At 38.0% G+C, this 22,722-nt stretch overlaps 2 protein-coding genes across 4 annotated transcripts in view; both read left to right on the top strand.

Annotated features, from left to right (window-relative positions):
• The window catches only part of LOC149925927 (uncharacterized), a 350,903-nt gene that overhangs the window by 297,993 nt on the left and 30,188 nt on the right, over window positions 1-22,722 (top strand). The window lies entirely within an intron of this gene.
• LOC149925928 (solute carrier family 15 member 2) overlaps window positions 902-22,722 on the top strand; it is a 28,570-nt gene continuing 6,749 nt past the window's right edge. The window contains exons 1-13 of one of the 3 annotated variants that reach the window (XM_090162002.1): window positions 902-1,075; window positions 7,249-7,292; window positions 19,074-19,167; window positions 19,241-19,382; window positions 19,448-19,531; window positions 19,594-19,784; window positions 20,402-20,479; window positions 20,542-20,624; window positions 20,919-20,993; window positions 21,069-21,203; window positions 21,271-21,395; window positions 21,468-21,549; window positions 22,546-22,665. In XM_090162002.1, coding sequence (XP_090018128.1) covers window positions 1,039-1,075; window positions 7,249-7,292; window positions 19,074-19,167; window positions 19,241-19,382; window positions 19,448-19,531; window positions 19,594-19,784; window positions 20,402-20,479; window positions 20,542-20,624; window positions 20,919-20,993; window positions 21,069-21,203; window positions 21,271-21,395; window positions 21,468-21,549; window positions 22,546-22,665 — 1,290 coding nt within the window. In that variant the 5' untranslated portion in view covers window positions 902-1,038. Of the gene's footprint in view, window positions 1,076-2,918; window positions 3,087-7,248; window positions 7,293-11,830; window positions 12,272-19,073; window positions 19,168-19,240; window positions 19,383-19,447; window positions 19,532-19,593; window positions 19,785-20,401; window positions 20,480-20,541; window positions 20,625-20,918; window positions 20,994-21,068; window positions 21,204-21,270; window positions 21,396-21,467; window positions 21,550-22,545; window positions 22,666-22,722 lie in introns of those variants that run through there. The other 2 variants (XM_090162001.1, XM_090162003.1) reach the window with 2 other exon arrangements.

Raw genomic sequence — 22,722 nt, 5'->3', positions numbered from 1 at the left:
CTAGGTTCCCCTGTATAAACGGCCTGGCGGGAAGAGCGTGGAGTTTTACAAAAGAATGATGTCACTTTTACCGCTTTTACTCACCCCCAAGGCCAAATCGCTCAACGGCGAAATGGGCTTTGGCGCCTTCACGGTAGCGATATTTGACCATGGACACTGTATCTCTAACCGGACGGGAAAAGCAGCCTAAAAGAGGAACTGTCCGTTTGCGTCCTACTTCGTATTAGCTGAAATAGTCGGCCGTACTCGATTCGCAAGGCCGTCAAGGTCATTCGAAAGAATGTAAACCCCCATTTCAAACGGAACGTTTTGTCGACCACGTGACGAATTATATGGCCTTGACAGCCCGAAACTTTCAAAATTCTTGAACCTCCCCCCTTTACAGAGAGACGGTGGCGGCGGCAGGTGATTTTGCATGGTGGAAGCTACAGCTTTTCCCGTCCGGTTAGAGATACAGTGTTCATGATTTGACCTTGGCTGGGTAATTTTTGGAAGGAGCTACTGCGCAGTCGCGCGTTTTCTTTCCGGCGCGAAAGCGCCATCACTTCCTATCCTTCTAAAAATATAGAATCCTTGGTTTTGGTGACAATTCCCCTGTAAAGTCAATATTTTTAAAATGATAAAAGTCAAACCATATAATTCTTAGAAAACGAATAAATTGATAATGGAAGAATTTCCATTATTTCCTAATAATAATCGGGATTAAAAACCTTTAACTGCACTTGCGGGGGATTGTGATAATGGTCCGCCTACAGATTTGCTTAAAAAGGTAGATTATATTGCACTCACGATAAGAAAATGAAAGATATGGTATAAGCGCGCGAAATATCATTGTGTAACCTCTTTCTTAACGCTTCGGGAATGTCTTGGCTGACAAAATTCGCACACTGATAAGCAATGTCTTGGCAACGGTGCGCAGATAGGCATACATTTCACCAGGTTTCATTAGACGACATTTTAGTTTAAAAGTAGCGACTTGGACAAGCAGAAGGCTCTTTTTACAACCGATTCCCGATCGAACGCGCATTCTAGGACATTATGACAAAGGACAACGATGAAAAAAGAACTATAAGTGGTAAGCCCATATTTGAGCAGCGCGTCTTTGCAAACTTTGTTTAGCGTCTTCTAGAGATAATGTTTTTTTTTCTTAAAAATTTACTTTGCATGGACAAAATTTAAAACGTAAAATTTTTTCAACCTTGAAATTAAATTTTATATTATTATTATTAGTCACTAGGAAATAATGTGCACACATAAATACTAATTTTATTTCTCACACATGAATACTAATTTTACTTCTCACACACGAATACTAATTTTATTTCTCACACATGAATACTAATTTTATTTCTCACACATGAATACTAATTTTATTTCTCACACTTTTTCTACCGTGGTTTTGTAGGGATATTTGAGTAATTATGGAAACTGCCATGAGCCGGCGCAGGTACATAAATTGATACTTTCCTGAAAATAGATATATTCGCATATCCATTTGAACTATCGGACCTTTTCAAAGTTCATTTGGTAGGGAGCTTGAATTTCGGGAACGGTGTGGAAAGTAGGTAGCGTGAATTTCGGGAATGGTATGGAAAGTAGGTAGCGTGAATTTCGGGATTGTTATATAAAGTAAAGAGCGTGAATTTCGGGAATGGTGTGGAAAGTATGTAGCGTGAATTTCGGGAATGGTCTGAAAAGTAGGTAGCGTTAATTTCGGGAATGGTATGGAAAGTAGGTAGCGTGAATTTCGGGAATGGTGTGGAAAGTAGGTAGCGTGAATTTCGGAAATGGTGTGGAAAGTAGGTAGCTTGAATTTCGGGAATGTTATGGAAAGTAGGGAGCGTGCATTTCGGGAATGGTGCGATACGCAGATTTGTTTAAGGGGATGCGTTTTTATCCGCGGGGATTTTGTAATCGACCTGACGAGCGTTTTAATCCTGATTAAGTAGCGCAATTGTGTATCTATTTAGGATAAACATTATCTTATTTGTTATTTTTCGCACGATTACGCGGTTTACAACGTTATCTCGCTAAATTCGGTAATCTAGATTTTACCCAACCCAACCTATTTTTAATGTATACCACAATTCTAATCTATAGGTAAAATCAGAAATAAACAATACATATCTTGCGTGCGAAAATGAAACATGTATTTTTACAGGCTACCAATTATTTTCAAATGGAGCAAATTTCCTGCCATTGTGCGGAAGCATACACCGCATCACGGCTTAACATTTAACGAGTGTATTACTCCGCCTGACGAAGTATTTCTACTTCCGAAAGAATTTTTTTTTAAATCGGTGGGAGCCGGCGAAGATACATGTTTCAATAGAGTAACATTAACACTATAGGAATACAGATAGATACAATGGCAATAAACGCTTTAAATTTCAAGACCTAAAAACTAGTAAAAAATAGGGAAAAATAAAAAATTTTGTTTAATTTTTTTTCAAAAACAACTAATTATACATTAATCACAACACTAATATTGAAGTACCCTGCTAAGAGCGAAAATAAGAATCCACAAACACATAATTCAAAAAAAGACTTGCAAATAAAATTTTATCATTGATACTTCCCAGTAAAAAATGGCGTAATGATATGTAAATAATATTAGAAATATCAGCTGACCACAGCGCGAAGACTGTTCAAGTGAAAGTTTTGTTTGTGGAAGATCAGGGGACCATGCGTGTACATAAAATTCACGTGACAATGCGCCGTAAACCTCTTCTATACCACGCCTAACACAGCATTGACGTTACAAAAACCTCAGGACATCCGTTCATATATTCGAACTCTAAAGATTTATCAAATTTGCCACATTGAAAAAACGCGATAACGTTTAGTACCTCTACCTACGAAAATATACCTATAATATACATCGATGATAATATTAACTAAAAGAAGCAGAAACCGATTCTAGGGGAGAACGTGTTCCGTATGGAGTCCTAGAGAAGCCCCAAAATATTTATCGAAACAGATTCCGTAAACCGGTAACCCTAATTTAAATTTTCCCCGGGGGGAAATCGCTATGAGTCGTCGAAATTCTAGTCCGTCTAGCAGCAGCGAGTATGAGGCGAATGAAAGTAAGCCATTTTTTTTAATTTAATGAAAATAGTTTAAAAATACCGAGAATATCAGAGTGGTTTTGAAAAAAAATGACGACTCACGGCCTTATCGTTAATTTCTAATTATGTCCCTTATCACCGCCTCGTGACAATCAGAAGAACGTTCCGATAACATTAAGCGCGCTTCTTCCAAATTTCCAAATCGATTTTAATATAACTTGCTATCCGTTTTGCCGTCATGAGAGTTATAGATAAAGTAGGCCTTGGTGTGTACGCCGGTAGGTACTAGCAACGCCTAACGGTTTTCGTCGGAACTAAACGGATCGAAACTGCGTGTTTACGTTGAGTACGTCTCGCCTCCTGGTCGACACTGTTATTTACGACCGCGCTTACTTTCGTTTTGCGTCAAATGGCGCGAGTGTTATAAACGAGGATTATGAAATTACCCAAAAATTCTAAAAAGGTTGTCTGACAGGAAAATGTTAGCACGTACTTTCAAGTATATTATGTTCCCTATGTTGCAAGGGTTAATGTCTAACACAATGTCAATAATCTAATAAAAGTAAAGATAACGAGTTGGGTGAAAATTAAACTTCGGATTCCCTCCTACGAGGCTACGCGAGATGTAACCGGGTTGCCGTAATTTTTCCAGAGATATTCACAGACATAATTAGGCTATAATTAGACAATTTTTTACTTAATAATTTTCTTGTATTTTATTAAGATGAGCGAATAGATATAAGAAATGTATATAAAGGTCTAGATAAATTTCGGGGCGTCTAAGCCTAACATAAAATACGGAATTGACACCTAGCAGACACCGAGGAAGGCACGTGACCAAGAGCGCGAGCTCTCTTAGCATTTTAGTACTAAGTGCTTGACCTTTCCGCAGGCCGTAGTCTTTAGACACCATCTGTTGGTGACTTTTAGTATAATTTTTAAGCAGGAGACAATGGCTCTCGCGACGATAGCACGAGCTTTCTTACCGATAGATAGCGCCTTATAAGGATAGCCTGCAGAAACGTAATTTCTGCTAGCTGTCACCTCCGTATTCACTCCCTTAGAAATATTTTATCTAGACCTTTATACAGGGTGTCTCAATTTGCTCGATCAGGCCATTTTTCTCAAAATGTATTTATGCTAGGGTTCTGAAATTTTCAGGGTTTATTTGTTAGGTATGGAAGGCTTTGGTTACTAAATTTCAGAAAAATCGAACGATTTTGTGCCGTTTTGGAAAATTTATTTTTTTCACCGGTAGGTGTCAAGCAAAATGTTTCATTAGAAAAGCTGTAGGGCATAGTCGAAAGTGTAAAAATAATTTTGGTTCGGTTGAAAAAGACCTATTTTTCACTGAGTTTGGAGGTCGGGGGAAAAACAAGTTGTACTAGCAGGCAATAGCCTTTAACGATTTGTAGGTAACATGCATTTCAGTTATAAGATTTCGAAAAATAAACAATAATTAGCCCAAGTGACAAATGTTTTTTATTGACTTCTACAAAATGTTTTCAAAAATGCCACCTTCTGATGCAATGCACAAATATGCACGATGTTGCATATTGCGAAATGCTCCCCGAACCATTTCTGGAGTCACCCGGCGACATGCTTCGATAATTCTTAGTCGTAAATCTTCAACGCTCGTCACAGGTGTTTGGTATACGTAGTCCTTTACGAATCCCCAAAGAAAAAAGTCGAGTGGTGTTAGATCACAGGATCTTGCAGGCCAACGAACAGGACCAGTTCTTCAGATCCATCTTCCAGGAAACTCGTCGTTTAGATATGCAACCACGTCACGATATTGGTGAGGTGGCGCCCCATCTTGCTGGAACCAGATGCGTCTGTACTCGGCCAGAGGAATGTCGTCCAACACGTTGGATATTTCATTTTGAAGGAACTCCAAGTAGTTTTGACCGTTCAGACGATTTGGCAGGAAGAACGGGCCAATAATTCTGTCACCTAACAGACCAGCCCACACATTTAAGCGAAACTGCACTTGGTGGCGGTGAGGAAATCCCCAGTGTGGATTCTCGTAGTCCCACATATGTTGTTTTTGACGGTTGAAAGGCCCATCTCTTCCGAATGAACATTCGTCGGACATCAGTAGTTGATCGTGAAAATCCTGGTGTGCGTCAGCCATGAGGCTAAACCAATTGCAGAAGTCGAGTCGGCGCTGTCTATCACCGTCATGCAGTCCTTGGTGAAGTGTCGCTCGATAAGGATGAAAATGGTGTCGTTTGAGTGTTCTCCAAACGTAGTTTCGATCCAACCCTAAGTCAAAGCTGGCAGTCCTGACGCTCGCTCGAGGATAGGCGACGAAGTAGGCAAGTATGGTGTTTTCCATGTCGATGTCCTGGAGACCACGACCACGAAACCTCGGATTGATATTACCCCAGTTGTCGAAGTCGCGGACCACTGTAAGAACCGTCGTATGACTTGGTCTTCAATTGGGAAATCTTCGTCTAACTAACTGACTTACTAGAGTAGCATTACGACGACCTTCTCCGTAAAATAATTCTAGCATATTAGCGCGCTGATCTCGAGTGTGAAGAGGCATACTGGACAATAATCGGTGAAGCTGAGATAATGTTTTAACTTTGAAATGTAAACGCTTTAAATACTACTCGGACAATTGATATTTCACGTTAAAAAACAACAAAAGAAAAATAAGCGTAATTTTTGGTCTACAAATCTTTGTTTGATGATCTTACTCGTAACCACGTCGAAATGGAAGACGCGGTCTTTGTCTACTTTGTCTAATTAGGTGTTGAACGTAATAATTTTCTTTAACAATAACTTTTTGCAGATCTGAAAGCATAAGTTCCCTAAAATAAATGTACATGTGTGTTGTGATTATGTACGATTGTTTACGTTAAAGGCTATTGCCTGCTTCTACAACTTGTTTTTTCCCCCGACCTCCAAACTCAGTGAAAAATAGGTCTTTTTCAACCGAACCAAAATTATTTTTACACTTTCGACTATGCCCTACAACCTTTCTATTGAAACATTTTGCGTGACACCTACCGGTGAAAAAATAAATTTTCCAAAACGGCACAAAATCGTTCGATTTTTCTGAAATTTAGTAACCAAAGAACCCTAGCATAAATACATTTTGAGAAAAATGGCCTGATCGAGCAAATTGAGACACCCTGTATACGTTTGGATGAGCGTGTTCATACAATTTCCTAGTGATAATTAAATTCCCCAAATTTTTAACACCAATATTTTAAACTTCCCAGACTTTTCGCTGCACTCTTTGGGTCAAAATTAGGCCATATTTTATTTTAATGACGTTTTTTGTACTGTTCTTGGAGTAGTCCAAAAGTCGTTGAGTGACCTTCGGAGTAATTAACAGAGGGACGTTTCGCTCCTCTAACTTTCCCGACTAAAAAATACGGGTGACGTATCGATGACATTTTGCTACGAAAAGCCCTGGACGTAAGGGTAAATTCGATGAGGCACCCTGTTTTAAGCATAAACTGAACTGAACCTCTAGGTATTTCGTGACGAATGAGCTACATAAAAACGAGTTCGGCAAGCGTAGCTTATTTTATAGAAAGGCCTAATGCCCTATTAACACAGGGACGTTTCGCTCCCCTAAAATGTAAGCCATACTTCTTCCAAGGTTCCAATCCCTCTCTCCACTAAAAAACACGTAACTCAATCTGCGCATGTGCGAAGATATCACCAGTAGCGGCCATGTTGAAAAAAAACAGGATTCGTGTCTACTGATTTTCTTAATTTTAAATATGACCACCTCTTGTAATACCTTCGCACCATGGACACTGTACCATGTTCGCACTGTCTTGCGCGGTAGCTGTTACGCCTATTTTTCCGGATAGAGGGATAGGTAGATGACTTACCAAATTAAGTGGCAGCGAAACGTCCCAAGAACAACTCCTAAAGAGATCGCGTCCCGAATGTCAACAGGCAAGGGTTCCCCACGCGGTACACCGATAGTAGAGAAAGTTAATAAAATGATCGGTGACGTTTTTACGAGTACTTCATGGAAATGTCAAGAGTGTAAAGGCGAAGCACGGAGCGCAAACACATATGGCGTTGAATGATTTGTCGTTAAAACCCACTTGCATGTACATATTTTTCCGCCAGCTCTAAGCCGAAATACATTTCCATAGACCTAAGTTACAATTACTGCGCTGTATGACAATGAGTTCTTATGTTTCAGAAACGTCCCTGGTGGACAAGGATGGCCAGGATGCGGAAAATGGGGTAAGACACCCGGTATATGCTTATTCATAAAACAAAAATGTCAAGAACGTATTCAGGTTTCCGATAACGTTTGAGGCTGTATTCCAACGTTCAACTTTAACGCTATTAATTTAACCATATGTAACATAATTACTCATAAGTGTGCCTCTGTTTAACATCTCTGTATTAAAAATTTAAATGAGACCTTGTTTCACAGCCACCAAAGAAAATGCGGACTAACGTCGCGTAAAACTGGTTTTAACTTCCTTCCCTCCCCGACAGAACTAGTTTTGATGACGATAAAACCGTCATCAACTGGAAAGTGACGGTCAATTACGTCATATCCTTGCAACAAGGTCTCATTGAGGAAAAGTTCTTTCTGGCACACTTATGAGTAATTATGTTACATATGATTTAACTAATAATTTAGTTCGTACAACTTTAATGAAAGCTGAATTTAACTATATTATTTTAGAATTCATCATTAATAACAAAATTATTGGTAGGTACTATATTATTGTGTCAAGAAATATATTTTTAAACAAGACCCCGACAGATGGCGTTACAGTTTCCATTTTAATTGTAATATTTAGTCGGCTCTATGTAATTTGCGACCGAAAACTATCTCAACATTGAAACCTAGATAGGTAGCGGCTAAAGCAGACGCTATTAGTTTTTTCTCGTCATTATTCGTAAATTTTACTTGCATTTTAATATAATTTTTGAATCGTTTGCTTATATTTTGATATGTTTAGTTAAGAAAAAACGTTCTTATGACTTTTTAATTTGTCTGTAGCAGACGCTAGATCATAGGCGCCGGTACGCCACCTAGACTCGTTTCGGTCGCGAATAGTTCTTGCTTCCTTAAGCGACTCGAACGCTCTCGGTAACCTAAATACGTTCCTAATAATGTATATAAGATTAATTTGGTCTTGAACGTTTTGGCATTTTCTTGGTCCATTTATCGAAATCTTGCAACAATTTAATATTTTTAAAAATCCTGGATTTATTTTTAAAAAATCAACAAATTCATTGAAATATTCACAAACCAACAAAATCCAAAAAATACAAATTCGTGTATTTTTTAAAATGAGGTTGGAATTTTGGAAAATTCAAAAATCCGAAAAATCCGACATATTTCAGATTTTTTATTTTTTTTCTGACTATCCGATCACTCAATTTATTTAAGTCACGCCAGCTAGAAAGCTCAACTTTGACCCGATATTTTAAGAGTCCGGTAACTTAATGCATTAATAGCTATCATAAGTAAAATCAAACAAATAAGTATGACACTTCGTATGGTTTTAATGCTAATTTTCTGACCGAACCTTTTTCCAACACTGACACTCTCGTCTAGCTCCGACTCGGACTCGCAACTGAAATGAGTAGTATATTATCGTCCTTGCTAGTAGTATATTTCGTCTTTGGCATATGTAGACACCAGGGGGCTCTGTGTCTAACTAAATTTTTAATTGCCCAATAATTCAAAAAATCAGTTCGTTAATATTTTTTTAAGTTGTCGTAATTAATAATGTTTTCAATTTAGTGTGAATACAGGGTGTTTCAAAAGGTTATGCAAAAATTTGAAGGAGTTGTAGGGGTGAGTTGAGAAGTATGTCTGTTTTGCCCCATTTTCCTACGATGAGTGAAAAGAGCGCCAGAGAGCTTCAAAGTGTGGCCTACTAACCCCTGGAAGTAGGCTGCAACAAGCGCAAAACCAAGCAGAAGGGAAACGCGTACATTAAGGTTTGGGTTCGTGTTATAGGTAAAAAAGGACTATGTAAACAAATCGAGCTAAACAGCGTAAAAAAGTAAACAAACTTAAATAGTGTTTAAAGTCGTGATGGACCGCGATTTTTCATCACTTTCAAACTGCAACAATGGAGTTCACTTCGGAAGAACTGGCGGGTATTCATTTGTTTTTTGTTATTTATCTCAATTCCCACGCATTCGCCAATTCATCGTACCCCTGAAATCGCATTTCCCTGCTGCTTGGTTTGGCACTTGTCGCAGCCTACTTCCAGGAGTTAGTAGGCCACGCTTTGAAGCTCTCTGGCGCTCTTTTAATGCATCGTAGGAAAATGGGAAAAAAACAGGCATACTTCTCAACTCACCCCATAGGACTCCTTAAAATTTTTGCATCACCTTTTGAAACACCCTGTATTTTGAAATGTTAACAACAATTTAATTGCGAAACAAAACCAAGAAAATGAGACGAAACGCGGTAAACACGTACGACCTTCAAATCTCAGACATCGGATCCCTAACGGTGACACATTTTTGCGAGTCCCCTCCTGAGGCAGCCGAGGGTCACCCGTATTTCATCTCCAAAAACTCATGCTATTCTAATGAACGGAGTTCTACCGTAAAGTTAGCCCCCAAATGTACATTTAAATAAATAAGTCAATTTGAGTTGAAAATAATTGATAATAAGACAATAACAAAGGAAATAAATGATTAATATAATAAAAACAAGAAGTCGCCTAGTAAGCTAATCCAGCTAAACTGGTACAAGTTTCCGTGCGGCCGTTGGCCTGTGTTTTTAGTTTGTCCGGGGCCCATTCAGCCTGGAGGCTCGGGCCCCGTATTTATTGTTTTCCCGGGGCTCGTGGATCCTGGGGCCCCGTATTTATTGTTTTACCGGGGCTCGTGGATCCTGGGGCCCCGTATTTATAGTTTAACCGGGGCTCGTGCATCCTGGGGCCCCGTATTTATTGTTTTACCGGGGCTCGTGGATCCTGGGGCCCCGTATTTATAGTTTAACCGGGGCTCGTGCATCCTGGGGCCCCGTATTTATAGTTTAACCAGGGCTCGTGCATCCTGGGGCCCCGTATTTATTGTTTTACCGGGGCTCGTGGATCCTGGGGCCCAGTATTTATTGTTTTACCGGGGCTCGTGCATCCTGGGGCCCCGTATTTATAGTTTAACCAGGGCTCGTGGATCCTGGTGCCCCGTATTTATTGTTTTACCGGGGCTCGTGGATCCTGGGGCCCCGTATTTATTGTTTTACCGGGGCTCGTGGACCCTGGGGCCCCGTATTTATTGTTTTATCGGGCCACGTGGTACCTGGGGCAACGTATTTAGTATGTTACCGGTACCTGCTGTAAATTCCTGCAATAACATACCGCTATCTTTAGATTAATTGTCGAACCACTATTTATCAGACGACAATTTCTAGAATCCAACGAGCTTTTTTATTTCAATAATTTAATAGTACAGCGATTAATTTAGGGCTGGCGCCACGTGCCCGGCTGCCATGGCAGCCTTATTACGCCGTATAACAAAACAACTGTAGGCAGTATTGCCAGATTGTGGGAAATTTCAAATATTGTGGGAATTTTTTCGGTTCATTTTGGCTCGGTGGGAAAAGGGTAATTTTATTTTCTAAAACGTTTATTTTGTGAGAATTTTCATATCAGCGGGTATATTTATCCTATGTTTTTTTTTTAATTTGACTATCAATAGAAAGCCCAAAATTATCTAGAACAGTGTATTTTTCGAGGAGCTAACCACTCTTAGAAAGTCTGTACACCGGATTACGCTTAGATTAGCACTGCCAAAGGCAGGGACTTCAAAGATTACGCGTAATCCCATTAGTACAGTCAAAGGTACGGCTCTGTACACCGATTACGCGGGTTGATCAGCCCCTCGGTATTTTTGTGAATCTTGGGATTTTATAAATAATCTAAAGGAGGCGCCTCCAAATACTACAATCAATCAATAAATAGGCCTAACAACCAAATTTAATTTGAAAAAATTCGTTTTCCAAACATTTTGAAAATTCGTTGGGGGCGGGGCTAAATAGGGGTGTTTGAATTCATTGGAACCAAGGACAGTAGATACAGGGACGAGAAAGCAGGGAAAAAAATTTCGATTTTAAACGTCTTCATATTCACTGGGAGTTAGATGTAAACAAACCGCGGCCATTGTTAAGACGTGGTTCACCATGGACAGTATTATTGTAGTTAGTTTTTACCATTTTGATGTTAAATTAAAAATAAAACTACGAGCGTAAATAATAAAATGCCCATTTGTTTTGAACACTTAAGCCTCGTTAAGAACCGCTAAAATTAGGTGACCGCCATTTTTTTTTTGTTTACAACTAACTCTCCTTGCGTTTAGGTCGTTTTAGGTGATATATTCCAACAGAGGCCGCCAATACACTTTCTCGTCCCTGTATCTACTGTCCTTGTTGGAATCATCCAGCAATGGGAATTTTGACTTTCGAGCATTGGCAACACTGACTACAGGACTACAGGAGCTGCTACACCATAATTTATTTATCGCCTTCTATTTCAATCCAAAAGTATCAATAAAAAATCATTGTTCCAAGCTTCCCCCTCCCCGTATTCCTCCAATGGGGGAATGCTGTTATTTCAGGTGAAAACCGTTTGTTCATTCTGGAATCACTCATCCATTTTTAAATCCCCCCGCCTGGCGAAAATAAAGATAGGGCCAAAATAAGTATTTCCAAATAGGCAGTAAGCCCCCCCCCTGTTTCCACGTTTTCGGGGTCGCAATGGGCAACTAAAACGTGAAAGGCGCTTGAGAACTCAGCGGGCCTGGAAGTTATATTTGTTGTGTACGGACGCGTTCTCATTTTGGTCACTTTACCCCATCACGCGGGCCAAGTTTGTTTTTGATTAAAACGGCGTAAACTTCACCTGCCTTCCGATAAGAGTCTCCGCTATCATCCTAACTTGTGGATTCCCAACCGAACGTCGCGACCCTTTTCGGCTCTCGTTCTTCGGGTTTTTTGGTCGTATTATTTTTTTGAGCGATTTCGCGTCCGCTTTGGAACACGGCGGCAGAGTGACAACGCGATGTCTTGTACGTAACAAACTGTTTTCTTTGGTAGAATGAAATTCATTTAGCCGTAAAATATAGAAGTGCCGCGTAATCAACACTCGACTGTACGGGAATCATTCCATTCAAACTTTTAGCTCTGATCACGTCCGAAATATTCAAGAATTTTTTGTACGCCTAACATGCCAGAAAAAGTAAGATCGAAGGCTTTATTTTTTCATTCAGATTCGAAAGGTTAAAGTTTTACGAAATCAACTACTTTTAATTCCTAAAGCCCCGTTCACACTGTACAATTAATTGGGCCACTTAATTGTATCTAATTAATTGTAAGGAAGAAAATTTTATAGTGTGAACAGAAATATTATAACAATGGTTCCAACTATTTCTGTTCACACTATGCAATTTTCTTGTTTACAATTAGTTGGATACATTTAAGTGGCCCAATTAATTGTATAGTGTGAACTGGGCTTTAGTTAATATATTTAATGCGCATAAAATGATGGGATATTGTGCAATATAATGATAAATTTTACCTGGTTGAATTTTTCAAGTACGCTTGTTTTTAAAGTTTATACCGTCTGTCCTATTTTTTTTTAATAGTTTTTGGACGATGATTCTAAATATAAAACTAGATCAACGTTTGACCAATGCGGGCAGTTAATTAATCAAATTTAGACGCGCGGAGTTTTAGATTAAATGAGTTAATTAATCAAATTTAGGCGCGCAGTTTTAGAACAATATAGAAAACTGTATGGCAAAATTGTACGGGTATTTTTCGCACTTTCCAGATGTTTCTAACAAGGTACTTTGAGTAATTATCTGACTGTATTATAGCTAGTTGAAAAATGTACCGGCAGCAATTATCTGACTGTATTATATTAGTATAACCGTACTTTATCAAACCTCGCAGCAGCGTTAATCGCGTCGAAAAACGTAATTTTTAAGAACCAATGAGATTGCAGTATTATTTGATTTTATTAAAGTGGAGGAGCATACCGGGGGCCCCAACGGGTGGAATTGGAGAAACGCTAAAAATAATCTCGACATATTCATTCTCCCTGAGTATAAATAAATACATCCTTGCCCGTACTTTATCAAACTAAGAAAAAAAGGTACGTCAAATAAAATAGACGTGTAGGGATAACTTGTAGCAGTGTAGATTGTACACAATAAAGCTAATTCTGAACTCAGCTACAAGTTTCCCCGTTCACGTTTTTGTGGGGTTGCTTAATCTAATAAAATTAAAATAGACAAATATGCAATTTCCTTAAATTTTTTATTTAAAATATAATTTTTTCCTCATAGTTGCGATTGTTGTAGCAATAAGCCTTTCCAGAAATTCGTCTGTACAACTTGTTCTTGAGATAGTGTAGTCCAACCTATGGACGAATTCAATCGCTCTCTTTAGTGGGAGAGCTGGGAAAGCATTGTAGACCGGGGGGACAATAAACAATAAGGTCATGTTATTTTATGGAAAGGGTTATTTTAACGATAATTCGAAGAGGGTCCTTTAATATTCCCAGGAAAAACATTTTGGAAAAAATACAATTATTACAAATCAAGAAAATCCCAGCCGATTGGCTAAACACGTTTTTGGAAAAGATTAGATACTTAACAATCTAGTTGTAAGGGAAAAATATCCTGTTGTAAAACAAGCTAACGGAAAATATTTTGTCACTTAGCCAGGTGACACAATACTTGTTTAGAAAAGGTCAACAGCCCGCTAATTCCCGTCAGATATCTTTGACAAAATATTTGGAACAGAGTCCCAGCTGCTTATGTTAGCTCTGACGTGGTCAAGGCAAATAAACAATTACTTATTCCGATGACAAAAGCCGTTTAACATCGATGACAAACGCGATATATTTTTTTATCAAAATTACCTCACGTATTGATTTAACATCGAAATAGGGTAGATAAATTGCATTGTAACGATTTAACAAATAGGTATCTATAAGATACGATAATTTTCAGTATTCTAATATTCTAAAGCTTGGCTGGTTCGACAGGAAACGGGGGGGGGGGGATTATCGCCCATACTTAATTAGGGCACCCCGGTCTGATTGGAAATAAAAATACAACTCCATTATCTCAATATGCCCGACTTTTTAAAACACTTCAACACGGTTGGCTGATTCAAACCTAGTGAATATTTTAAAAGTACGGAATGTATTTCAATGATGTAATTCAAGCAATGAGCAAAATAGTTTACGTAATAAATACATTCTTAAGTACACCAATATTACAACGAGTAATTAAATTTAATGAAGATTATCTAAACTTTAAGTTGAATTATCTTAATAACCAATCAATCAACTTGTCTTATTTGAAATACACAATGCATAGTTATTTATTTTGTTGAATCATCTTGAATCGTTAGTTGAATCATCTTAATTTCTTTGGCTGAAACATCTTAATTTCTTTGGCTGAAACATCTTAATTTCTTTGGCTGAAACATCTTAATTTCTTTGGCTGAAACATCTTAATTTCTTTGGCTGAAACATCTTAATTTCTTTGGCTGAAACATCTTAATTTCTTTAGCGGAAACATCTTAATTTCTTTAGCGGAAGCATCTTAATTTCTTTAGCGGAAGCATCTTAATTTCTTTAGCGGAAACATCGTAATTTCTTTAGCGGAAGCATCGTAATTTCTTTAGCGGAACCATCTTAATTTCTATAGCGGAACCATCTTAATTTCTATAGCGGAACCATCTTCATTTCTATAGCGGAACCATCTTCATTTCTATAGCGGAACCATCTTCATTTCTATAGCGGAACCATCTTCATTTCTATAGCGGAACCATCTTCATTTCTATAGCGGAACCATCTTAATTTCTATAGCGGAACCATCTTAATTTCTATAGCGGAACCATCGTAATTTCTTTAGCGGAATCATCGTAATATCTTGGCTGAATAATCCTATTTTAATTACCAACACAATTAGTTCGCGGAAAAATAGTAAATTACATAAAGATAATTAAATTAAGAAAAAAATCAGGGTTTAACTAACAAGATTTTAAAAATTGAAATAAACCCTGTCCCAAAATCAACAGCTATTATTTACGCAATCTAAGATTCTTATTTTCACACTACGGCAAAAACGCGTAAATATTTCTGTTGGCGCTATTTCAATAAGCTCGTTTTCTTTTAAAGAAAACAAAAACAAAACTTGTTAAATAATTATAAAAAAATAAAATCCGCCCCCCCCCCCCTTTTCTTCTCTCACGATCAATCAAAATCTGTAGATGAAGTATATGATATTACTCGTTCTAAACCAAAAGTATCCGGTTGCGTTTAGTCGTGAAAGGAACGCTTGGGGCTTCGAAAAATGGAACCGGGAAATTTTTGGCCGTTAACCCTTTTTAATTTCCGAAGACGCCTTTTTTGAAATGGTGGCCACCTCAATTCCGGAATATGCCTTCGTTAACCTCGATTTTATTTTATCGATACGCCATGGCGAGGATTTGTGTCATTTCAACTGTCGGCGAAATGTAACCCTAATTTTGGATACTGCTTACGTGGGTAATTACCCAACGCCGGAAAACACTGCCTTATGAAACGCAATACCTAGAGGTTAATCATTATCCATGTTTAAATTGATTTTTTTCGGGGAAAAAATCATAAAAATGTAAACAAAGAAATTTACCGGTTAATATTTCGGAGAATGATTAAAAAACATTATTCGTAAAATTTGAGCTTTTTATCATAAAAAACGTCGTTTTTCCGATTAATTTTACAAATTTATCAAAAAATTAATCGGATAATACAGAAATATAAATTACTTGATCAAAACATTTTTCGAATAATTTTGAGAGCTTTATCTATTGAATAAATATCATTTATAGCCGATTATAGAATTTGTGCTGATAACTGGTTTGTCCTTCCACGAATAATTACTGGACCTGGAACCAAATGACGCGCTTGGTGCTTTTACGGCAGCGCCCCAGTGTCAAGCAGGCTTGGAAATAAGGTTTATTTCTAAACTGGTCTATTTGGCCAGTGACTTGAATTATTTAAGTGGTCACGTAGACCAGTTGGTTAATAATACGGTAGATAATTTTAAATTAATAAACTGGACACTGGACCAGTGAACCCCTAGCTTCTGAATAAAAAAACTGGTCCAAGCAATTAATAAACTGGTCTTTGACCCAGTGACCACCGCTTATTTCCAAGCCTGGTGTCAAGTATTGGAAAAATTTCTATCCAAATAGTAAACACGTGCCCAATATTAGCGGACGACGTTAGGCCTAGCGTTCTTAGCTCGTCAGTCACCTTTATTTCCATTTTGACTAGGCATTTTTAAATTTATAATCTATTTAAACTTTCACAGAAACTATATATGCCAAAACATTAAAGCGAACTTCCTATTTAAATTATTTAAATTTTTACCCTTTAATTTTTATTCCAATACAACTATTACTGAATAACTTAAATCCTATTAAAATTCCAAAAGCCTCGCTTCTATTAAAAACAGCAGAGCAGACGACGGAATGCGGGTCATCTAACAATTTACGCGCGTGTTTTGTATTTGGATAGAAATATTTATCGATTATCTCGGTAGGAACGCTGACGGGCGATGCGAATTGTCTATGGTTGCTCTTTATAACGCCAAAGCTGATAATTTTCTATGCATAGAAAAGGCAGCATTTTTCAACAGAGAGGGGTTTATTTATGCGCCTATTATAATATTAGTATTATTATAGATCCAGGGTCATACAGACCTGGAAATATCGGCGAATTAAATTGTCGGCAGAAAATTCAGGGAAATATTAGGGAAAATCAGGGTCATTTATGAGGGTTAGAAAGTTTGGCCCAAAGAGTACAAATTTATCAGGGACGTCATTTGAGTGGGAATTCCCCCCCCCCCCCTGATTTTTATTAGCTAAACAAGTTCACGAATATTTTTAATACCAACTCAGAATCGGAGGAAGTGTAATATCTTGGGGAAATGTTTTGTTCTGTCAATTATCCTGAAAATCACTAGCAATTATTGAATAACCATTTCGATTAAAAAATCAAAAAGTATAAAATTTGACGCGTTTTTTCATTTAAAAAAAATGCCGGAGCTCACGTATGAAAAACCCTGAAATTACATCCCTGAAATATATATATAATATTAATATGATGGAACCAATTTAGTTTATATGTAAATCATGAAATAAGTAACCCTCTTCGTGAAAAGATTGGTTAAGTAACACAAAAGTCTTAACAGAAACGAAGTTTTAGTTTCGATTACGGACAAATACTTGGGCCAAGAAGACGTTTTGTTTTAGTTTCGTAGTGTTTTGATCAGAAAATGTACAAATAATTGGGTATCATTTAGAGTGAATAGTAGCAAAGATAAATAAACCGTGCACTTGGTTTAAACCTTTGTATATACCAGCCAACCCTGCAAATAGCTTCCCAAATTCAAAACTACTCCCCCCCCCCTCCAAAAATGTAGATTATGACCAAGATATAAATAACAACTTTGAACAAAATATTTCAAAACGGTTGTACAATATTTTCTATAAATTCCTAGTTAAAGCAAAATAACAAAAATATAACACCAACTACGATAATTCTTCAATGGTAAATCCTACCGACACCACTGCTCAAATGATGAACTGTGTGTCCTCTTCGTAGGACGGTAGGTATAATTAAAGAGTAATAGTTAACCTATTTTAATGATATTGTTGAAGATCCAATTAACTGTGTCCCAACTAGAACTAAAATTTCCATCTAAGGTCTGAGATATTCGAGGTTAAAGTTTATAACAAACGCGTCTATGAAACGAAATTCTCACTCGTCCGTGAAATATATACTTATATTTTCCAATTTTTACGCACCCTAATTAACGTACTTGATTTTTTAAATTCAGTTCTATCATGTGAAATGATATCGCTGATATTGGCTCGCTTAAAGTGTTGGTTGCACGAAACGCCGATAGTAATAAAATCGAATGAATGAGGGCTTGTTTTGAAGCCGTCGAAGTTCTCTTATCAAAATTATCATTGTCGAAACAAATTTCCAAGCCTAAGTAAACTAATTTTGGGTCCGAAAAAGACCTATTTCACTCCCCAAAATCCAGACATTTTGTGCGGATTTTTCTCCTCCGTAGCACGAGCAAATCCAACCTGTAGTTTTATTCCTCAAGTAGAAGGAACTGAATTGGAGGGATTCTGTTTACTTGGAGAAGTTTTCAAACCAGAGATTTTTATTCACAATTTTAGGCCGAAAATAATTTTAGAAGTCTGGAAATGCACCGAAAAACTCGATTTCCACCATTTTGATTTCTTTTTATGATAATTCAAAGACCGCTTAACCGATTTGATGAAATTATCTGTACTTGCTATAAAATGTTTGCTCTTTCTAACGAATCATTAATTATAAATAGGTAACATTTCGTGCAACCAACACTTAGTGTCAAAGTTAAATGTACGGGAAAAGTCTTGGACTTGGTGGGACCGCATTTTCTAGCTTCCATTGTGGTGGAATATTTTTAAAATATGACCCAAAGATCTAATAAAACTGCCCCGCAAACTCTTATTCTTAAAAAAAAAAACTGTGCTCTCTTAGTGGCTTCTGAGTAACAATTTGGGGCTTATATGTTAAAAGGCAGGTTAAGACAGCCTACTTCTACTAGGCTTAATAAAAATCTGATATATTTTAGCGTAAAACATTTAATGTAATTTTTAAACATTGACAACTTTAAAGCCTCCAAAAGAAGCGAACTACTTTTTCTGTCGACGGAGTATATTGTCTGATAAAGTTCCTGTAAATAGGTTTAGGGGGGATGGAAGCGAAATATTTTAAATAAGTTGGCGCTTCAAACATAGCTGCACACCTAGGTTCGGTCTCACAGAATAAGGCCGTGACCGTTCAGGTAATGCCTCAAAAGGCTCGTCGCCATCCAAAAGTTAAGACTTTCTCGCCCCTAATTACTTTTTTCCAGTATATAATTTTGATATCTGTTATTTCTAAATTGCTTAAATGATTGTTACCATGTCTTAAACAGGGAGAGTCGAAGGGAGGCGGCGGATATCCCAAGTCCGTCTTCTTCATCATCGGCAACGAGTTCTGCGAAAGGTTCTCTTACTATGGCATGAGAAGTGAGTTCAATTTAGTAATCGCCTACCTCGAAATAAAGCTTCTAAAACGAAGCCTTCTTTACTTCTTTCGCAGCTATCTTGACTCTTTACCTTAAAGAGTTCTTGTTATACAACAAAGATGAGTCGACCATGATTTATCACATCTTCTCCATGCTCTGCTACTTCACGCCTTTACTGGGAGCCATAATTTCAGATTCCTTCCTCGGAAAATTCAAGTAAATCGGAACATACACGAGGTCATTCGAAAGTATATAGTAACATTGTCTTCTTCCCAAAACAGAACCATCTTCTATATATCTATCATATACGTAGCTGGTAATGTAATATTGTCCGTGTCCGCCATACCAGGATACGAGTTTCATAAGTGAGTACGACTGTCTATTTGAAAATTGTGATTCGATTATAAATTCTTATTACTTACGTCAGCGTGATAGCTATCCTGGGTCTATTGTTTATCGCCTTCGGAACGGGTGGTATCAAGCCGTGCGTGGCCGCTTTCGGAGGGGATCAGTTCAGAGCCGACCAGGACAAACAACTGGAGAAATTCTTTTCAGTCTTCTACATCTCGATCAACGCGGGAAGTTTAATTTCCACCTATATCACGCCAATTTTAAGAGGTACGAATTACAACATCATCTTCTTGGAATGGTTATTTATCAACTTAAAGGGTCACAAAAATCTTGATGAAAAACGAGTAGCCCCTACTTTTGGTGCAGCTCGCGATAGCAGATCCGACCAATCATATTCGTGGATTTTTTCAGCCCTTTTTTCCAAGCTCGCGCGGGAAACTAATTTAATTCAAACAATGGTGTTTCCCTCTGTCCCCACGACAGATTGAACGGGGGTTTCAACATTTATTTCTAGCGTTATTTCGACCATATAGAAAACGAATTAAGAAATAACGCTAAAAACAATTTTGAGCAAAACTCTGAAGTAGGGTGTATACTTCGGTTCAATCTGTCTTAGAATAGTTCTTTTTATAAACTAACTTGGCCTTCTTGTTTAAATGTTGCTCTTACGTCACAGCCTCTTACTTTCACAAGCCTACTAGCGCGCGCTACAGTCGCGAAGAATATAGGTTTTTCTAGCGCGCACGTGCAAATCGCTCGTGCGCAAAATATACTAATAAAGCTGTGTCTTGTGACGTAAGAGCAACATTTTAACAAGCTGTGCAAGACCACTTTTTATTTTATAAAACCAACTATTAACCAACCATCGAATTATTTACTCGCAGAGGACGTCCAGTGTTGGGACCAGGACTGTTACGCTTTGGCATTCGGAGTTCCCGCGGTCTTGATGGTCGTAGCTTTAAGTAAGTTGCGTACTGACCGAACCTAGATAGCGACTGTATCTAATAATCCGTTATCGTCACAGTGTTGTTCCTATTTGGAAAGCCACTGTACAAAATGAATCCACCGAGCGGAAATGTTGTAGTTCAAGTCGCTTCCTGTATCGCGGTAAGTTGGGCATCAAAAAGCGACAACGTTGCAACGGCTTCTCTTTTCATTGAGTGCGGATTACGTTATTTTGTTCCTTGAAATTCGCGAATCGAATTGCAGTGTTATAGTTAGGTTAGGTTAAGATTAGATTACCTAATAAATATTTAGGTTTTTTTGCTTAAAAAATTACACTAGGAATTTTGACCAATGAAAATCAGGAACTGTTGTTACGTTTATTTATACGTGGTCATCATGACTTTGACTGCAAACCCACACAAATGTATATAATTAATTACATCCAAATATTGGCAGTACGCACTGAAGAACAAGAAGAAAGGCGCCCAGAAGAGGGAACATTGGTTGGATAACGCCGATGATAAATACAATGTAATGTACAATTTGAAAATATATTTCAATATTAGATTCGAAACTGAACTAACCATCGTGACTCTCCATGAATAGAAATCTTTGATCGATGACATCAAGTGTCTCCTTCACGTATTAGTCTTGTACCTTCCGCTGCCAGTCTTTTGGGCTCTATTTGATCAACAAGGCTCCAGATGGTTAATTCAAGCCACTCAGATGGATGGTCACATTGTAAATTAAAATACAGAATGAAAAAGTTAAAAATACATATTAAAACTAAACTCTCAACTGCTTACAGACGAAAAACTTCCGAATTAAGCCGGATCAGGTGCAAGTGGTGAATCCTTTACTAATTGTTGCCTGCATACCGCTCTTCCAGTTCGTCATTTACCCAGTTTTCAACAAAATGAGACTGCTGAGGACGTAAGTTCCACCAACTATATGTATTTGTAAGCACAAGTGCCTAACTCCTTACCAAAAAAAATCTATTGTTAGACCCTTACAAAAAATGACTGTTGGAGGAATGCTGGCTGCTAGTTCTTTTGTGGTAGCGTTTTTCGTCGAGCTTGCTCTGGAGGTAAGTAGAACGATACACATTTGACAAAGAAGCAAATCATTTCACAGGGGTACCACCATTGAAGGTATATTTTTAAATACACAAAGTATCACCAGATGGCGCCAAACGTCTGAAATGTAGAAATTTTAAATTATCCAAAAACGGAGAAAAATATTCCCTCCAAACAATTTAAATTAACGTCATCTAGTATAAATAAAAGCAGGCCCGGACTGGCTCCAATGGGGCCCTCGGCTAGAGACTGAAGAGGGGCCGCTTACCGAGCGGTGTAGGGATATCGAATAAAAATCTAAATGGTTATTTATAGGACAACAAATAACGTTTAAACAGTGGTGTAGTCCTTAAATAAAAAGAACCAGGGCGCTACCTGGGTATAGCCAACTTCGATCGCGTGCGAAATCGAAGTTGGCTGTACCGGCCTTTATAAATGTACGTCCAACTTCGATTTTTAGCGTGATCGAAGCTGGCTGTACCTAGGTAACTATTTGAAATTGTTATGGTATTTTTCTGCGGGCAAAATTTATCATAGATTCACACACCCTTTATTCCAGAAAAATGATATACGAAATAGAAGCAAGGTGCGCCCTGGCAAGTTGAAAAAAAGAGGCAGGGCCCGCCCTGGCAAAATGGAAAAACCAAGGCGGGGCGGGGCCCTGCCTTTGAAAAAAGCACCGGGGCGACGCCCTGCCCCGACTACACCACTGCGTTTAAAGTGTACTAGATTCGACGTGCACATTAATTTGAAACATCAAACGCGTCTAAAGGACCTTTAGGAAAAATTTATTATAAGCAATTTGGGGCCCCCTTGAGCCGGGGGCCCTCGGCGATCGCCGACTAGCCGACCTAGCCAGTCCGGGCCTGAATAAAAGCGTCAATTAAATCAAACCCCTAAAGGTTTAGACCTAAATGTTCGTTTCCCTGTATGCAATTTATGAAAACCCGAAAACTCAATCATTTAATAATGTTTTTTCGAAAATAATCTAATAATCCTTCTAACAGAAAACACTGCCAGTACTTCCTGGGGATGGCTATGGCCAAGTCAATCTTATCAACAATCTCCCTTGTAATTTAAAAGTAGAATTGCAAAACGTGGAAGCATTTCTCATAGAACCTGGAAAGGTAACTTTGTGTAGAACAAACAGTATGAAATTAGTTTCAAATTAAAAATGTTTGAAA

Source organism: Leiobunum rupestre, chromosome 10, assembly GCF_980474605.1.
Source record: "Leiobunum rupestre chromosome 10, qqLeiRupe1.1.hap1, whole genome shotgun sequence".
Classification (NCBI taxonomy): Eukaryota; Metazoa; Arthropoda; class Arachnida; order Opiliones; family Sclerosomatidae; genus Leiobunum; species Leiobunum rupestre.
The sequence above is the reverse complement of the archived record's forward strand: the minus strand, read 5'-3'. Positions and strand labels throughout refer to the sequence as shown.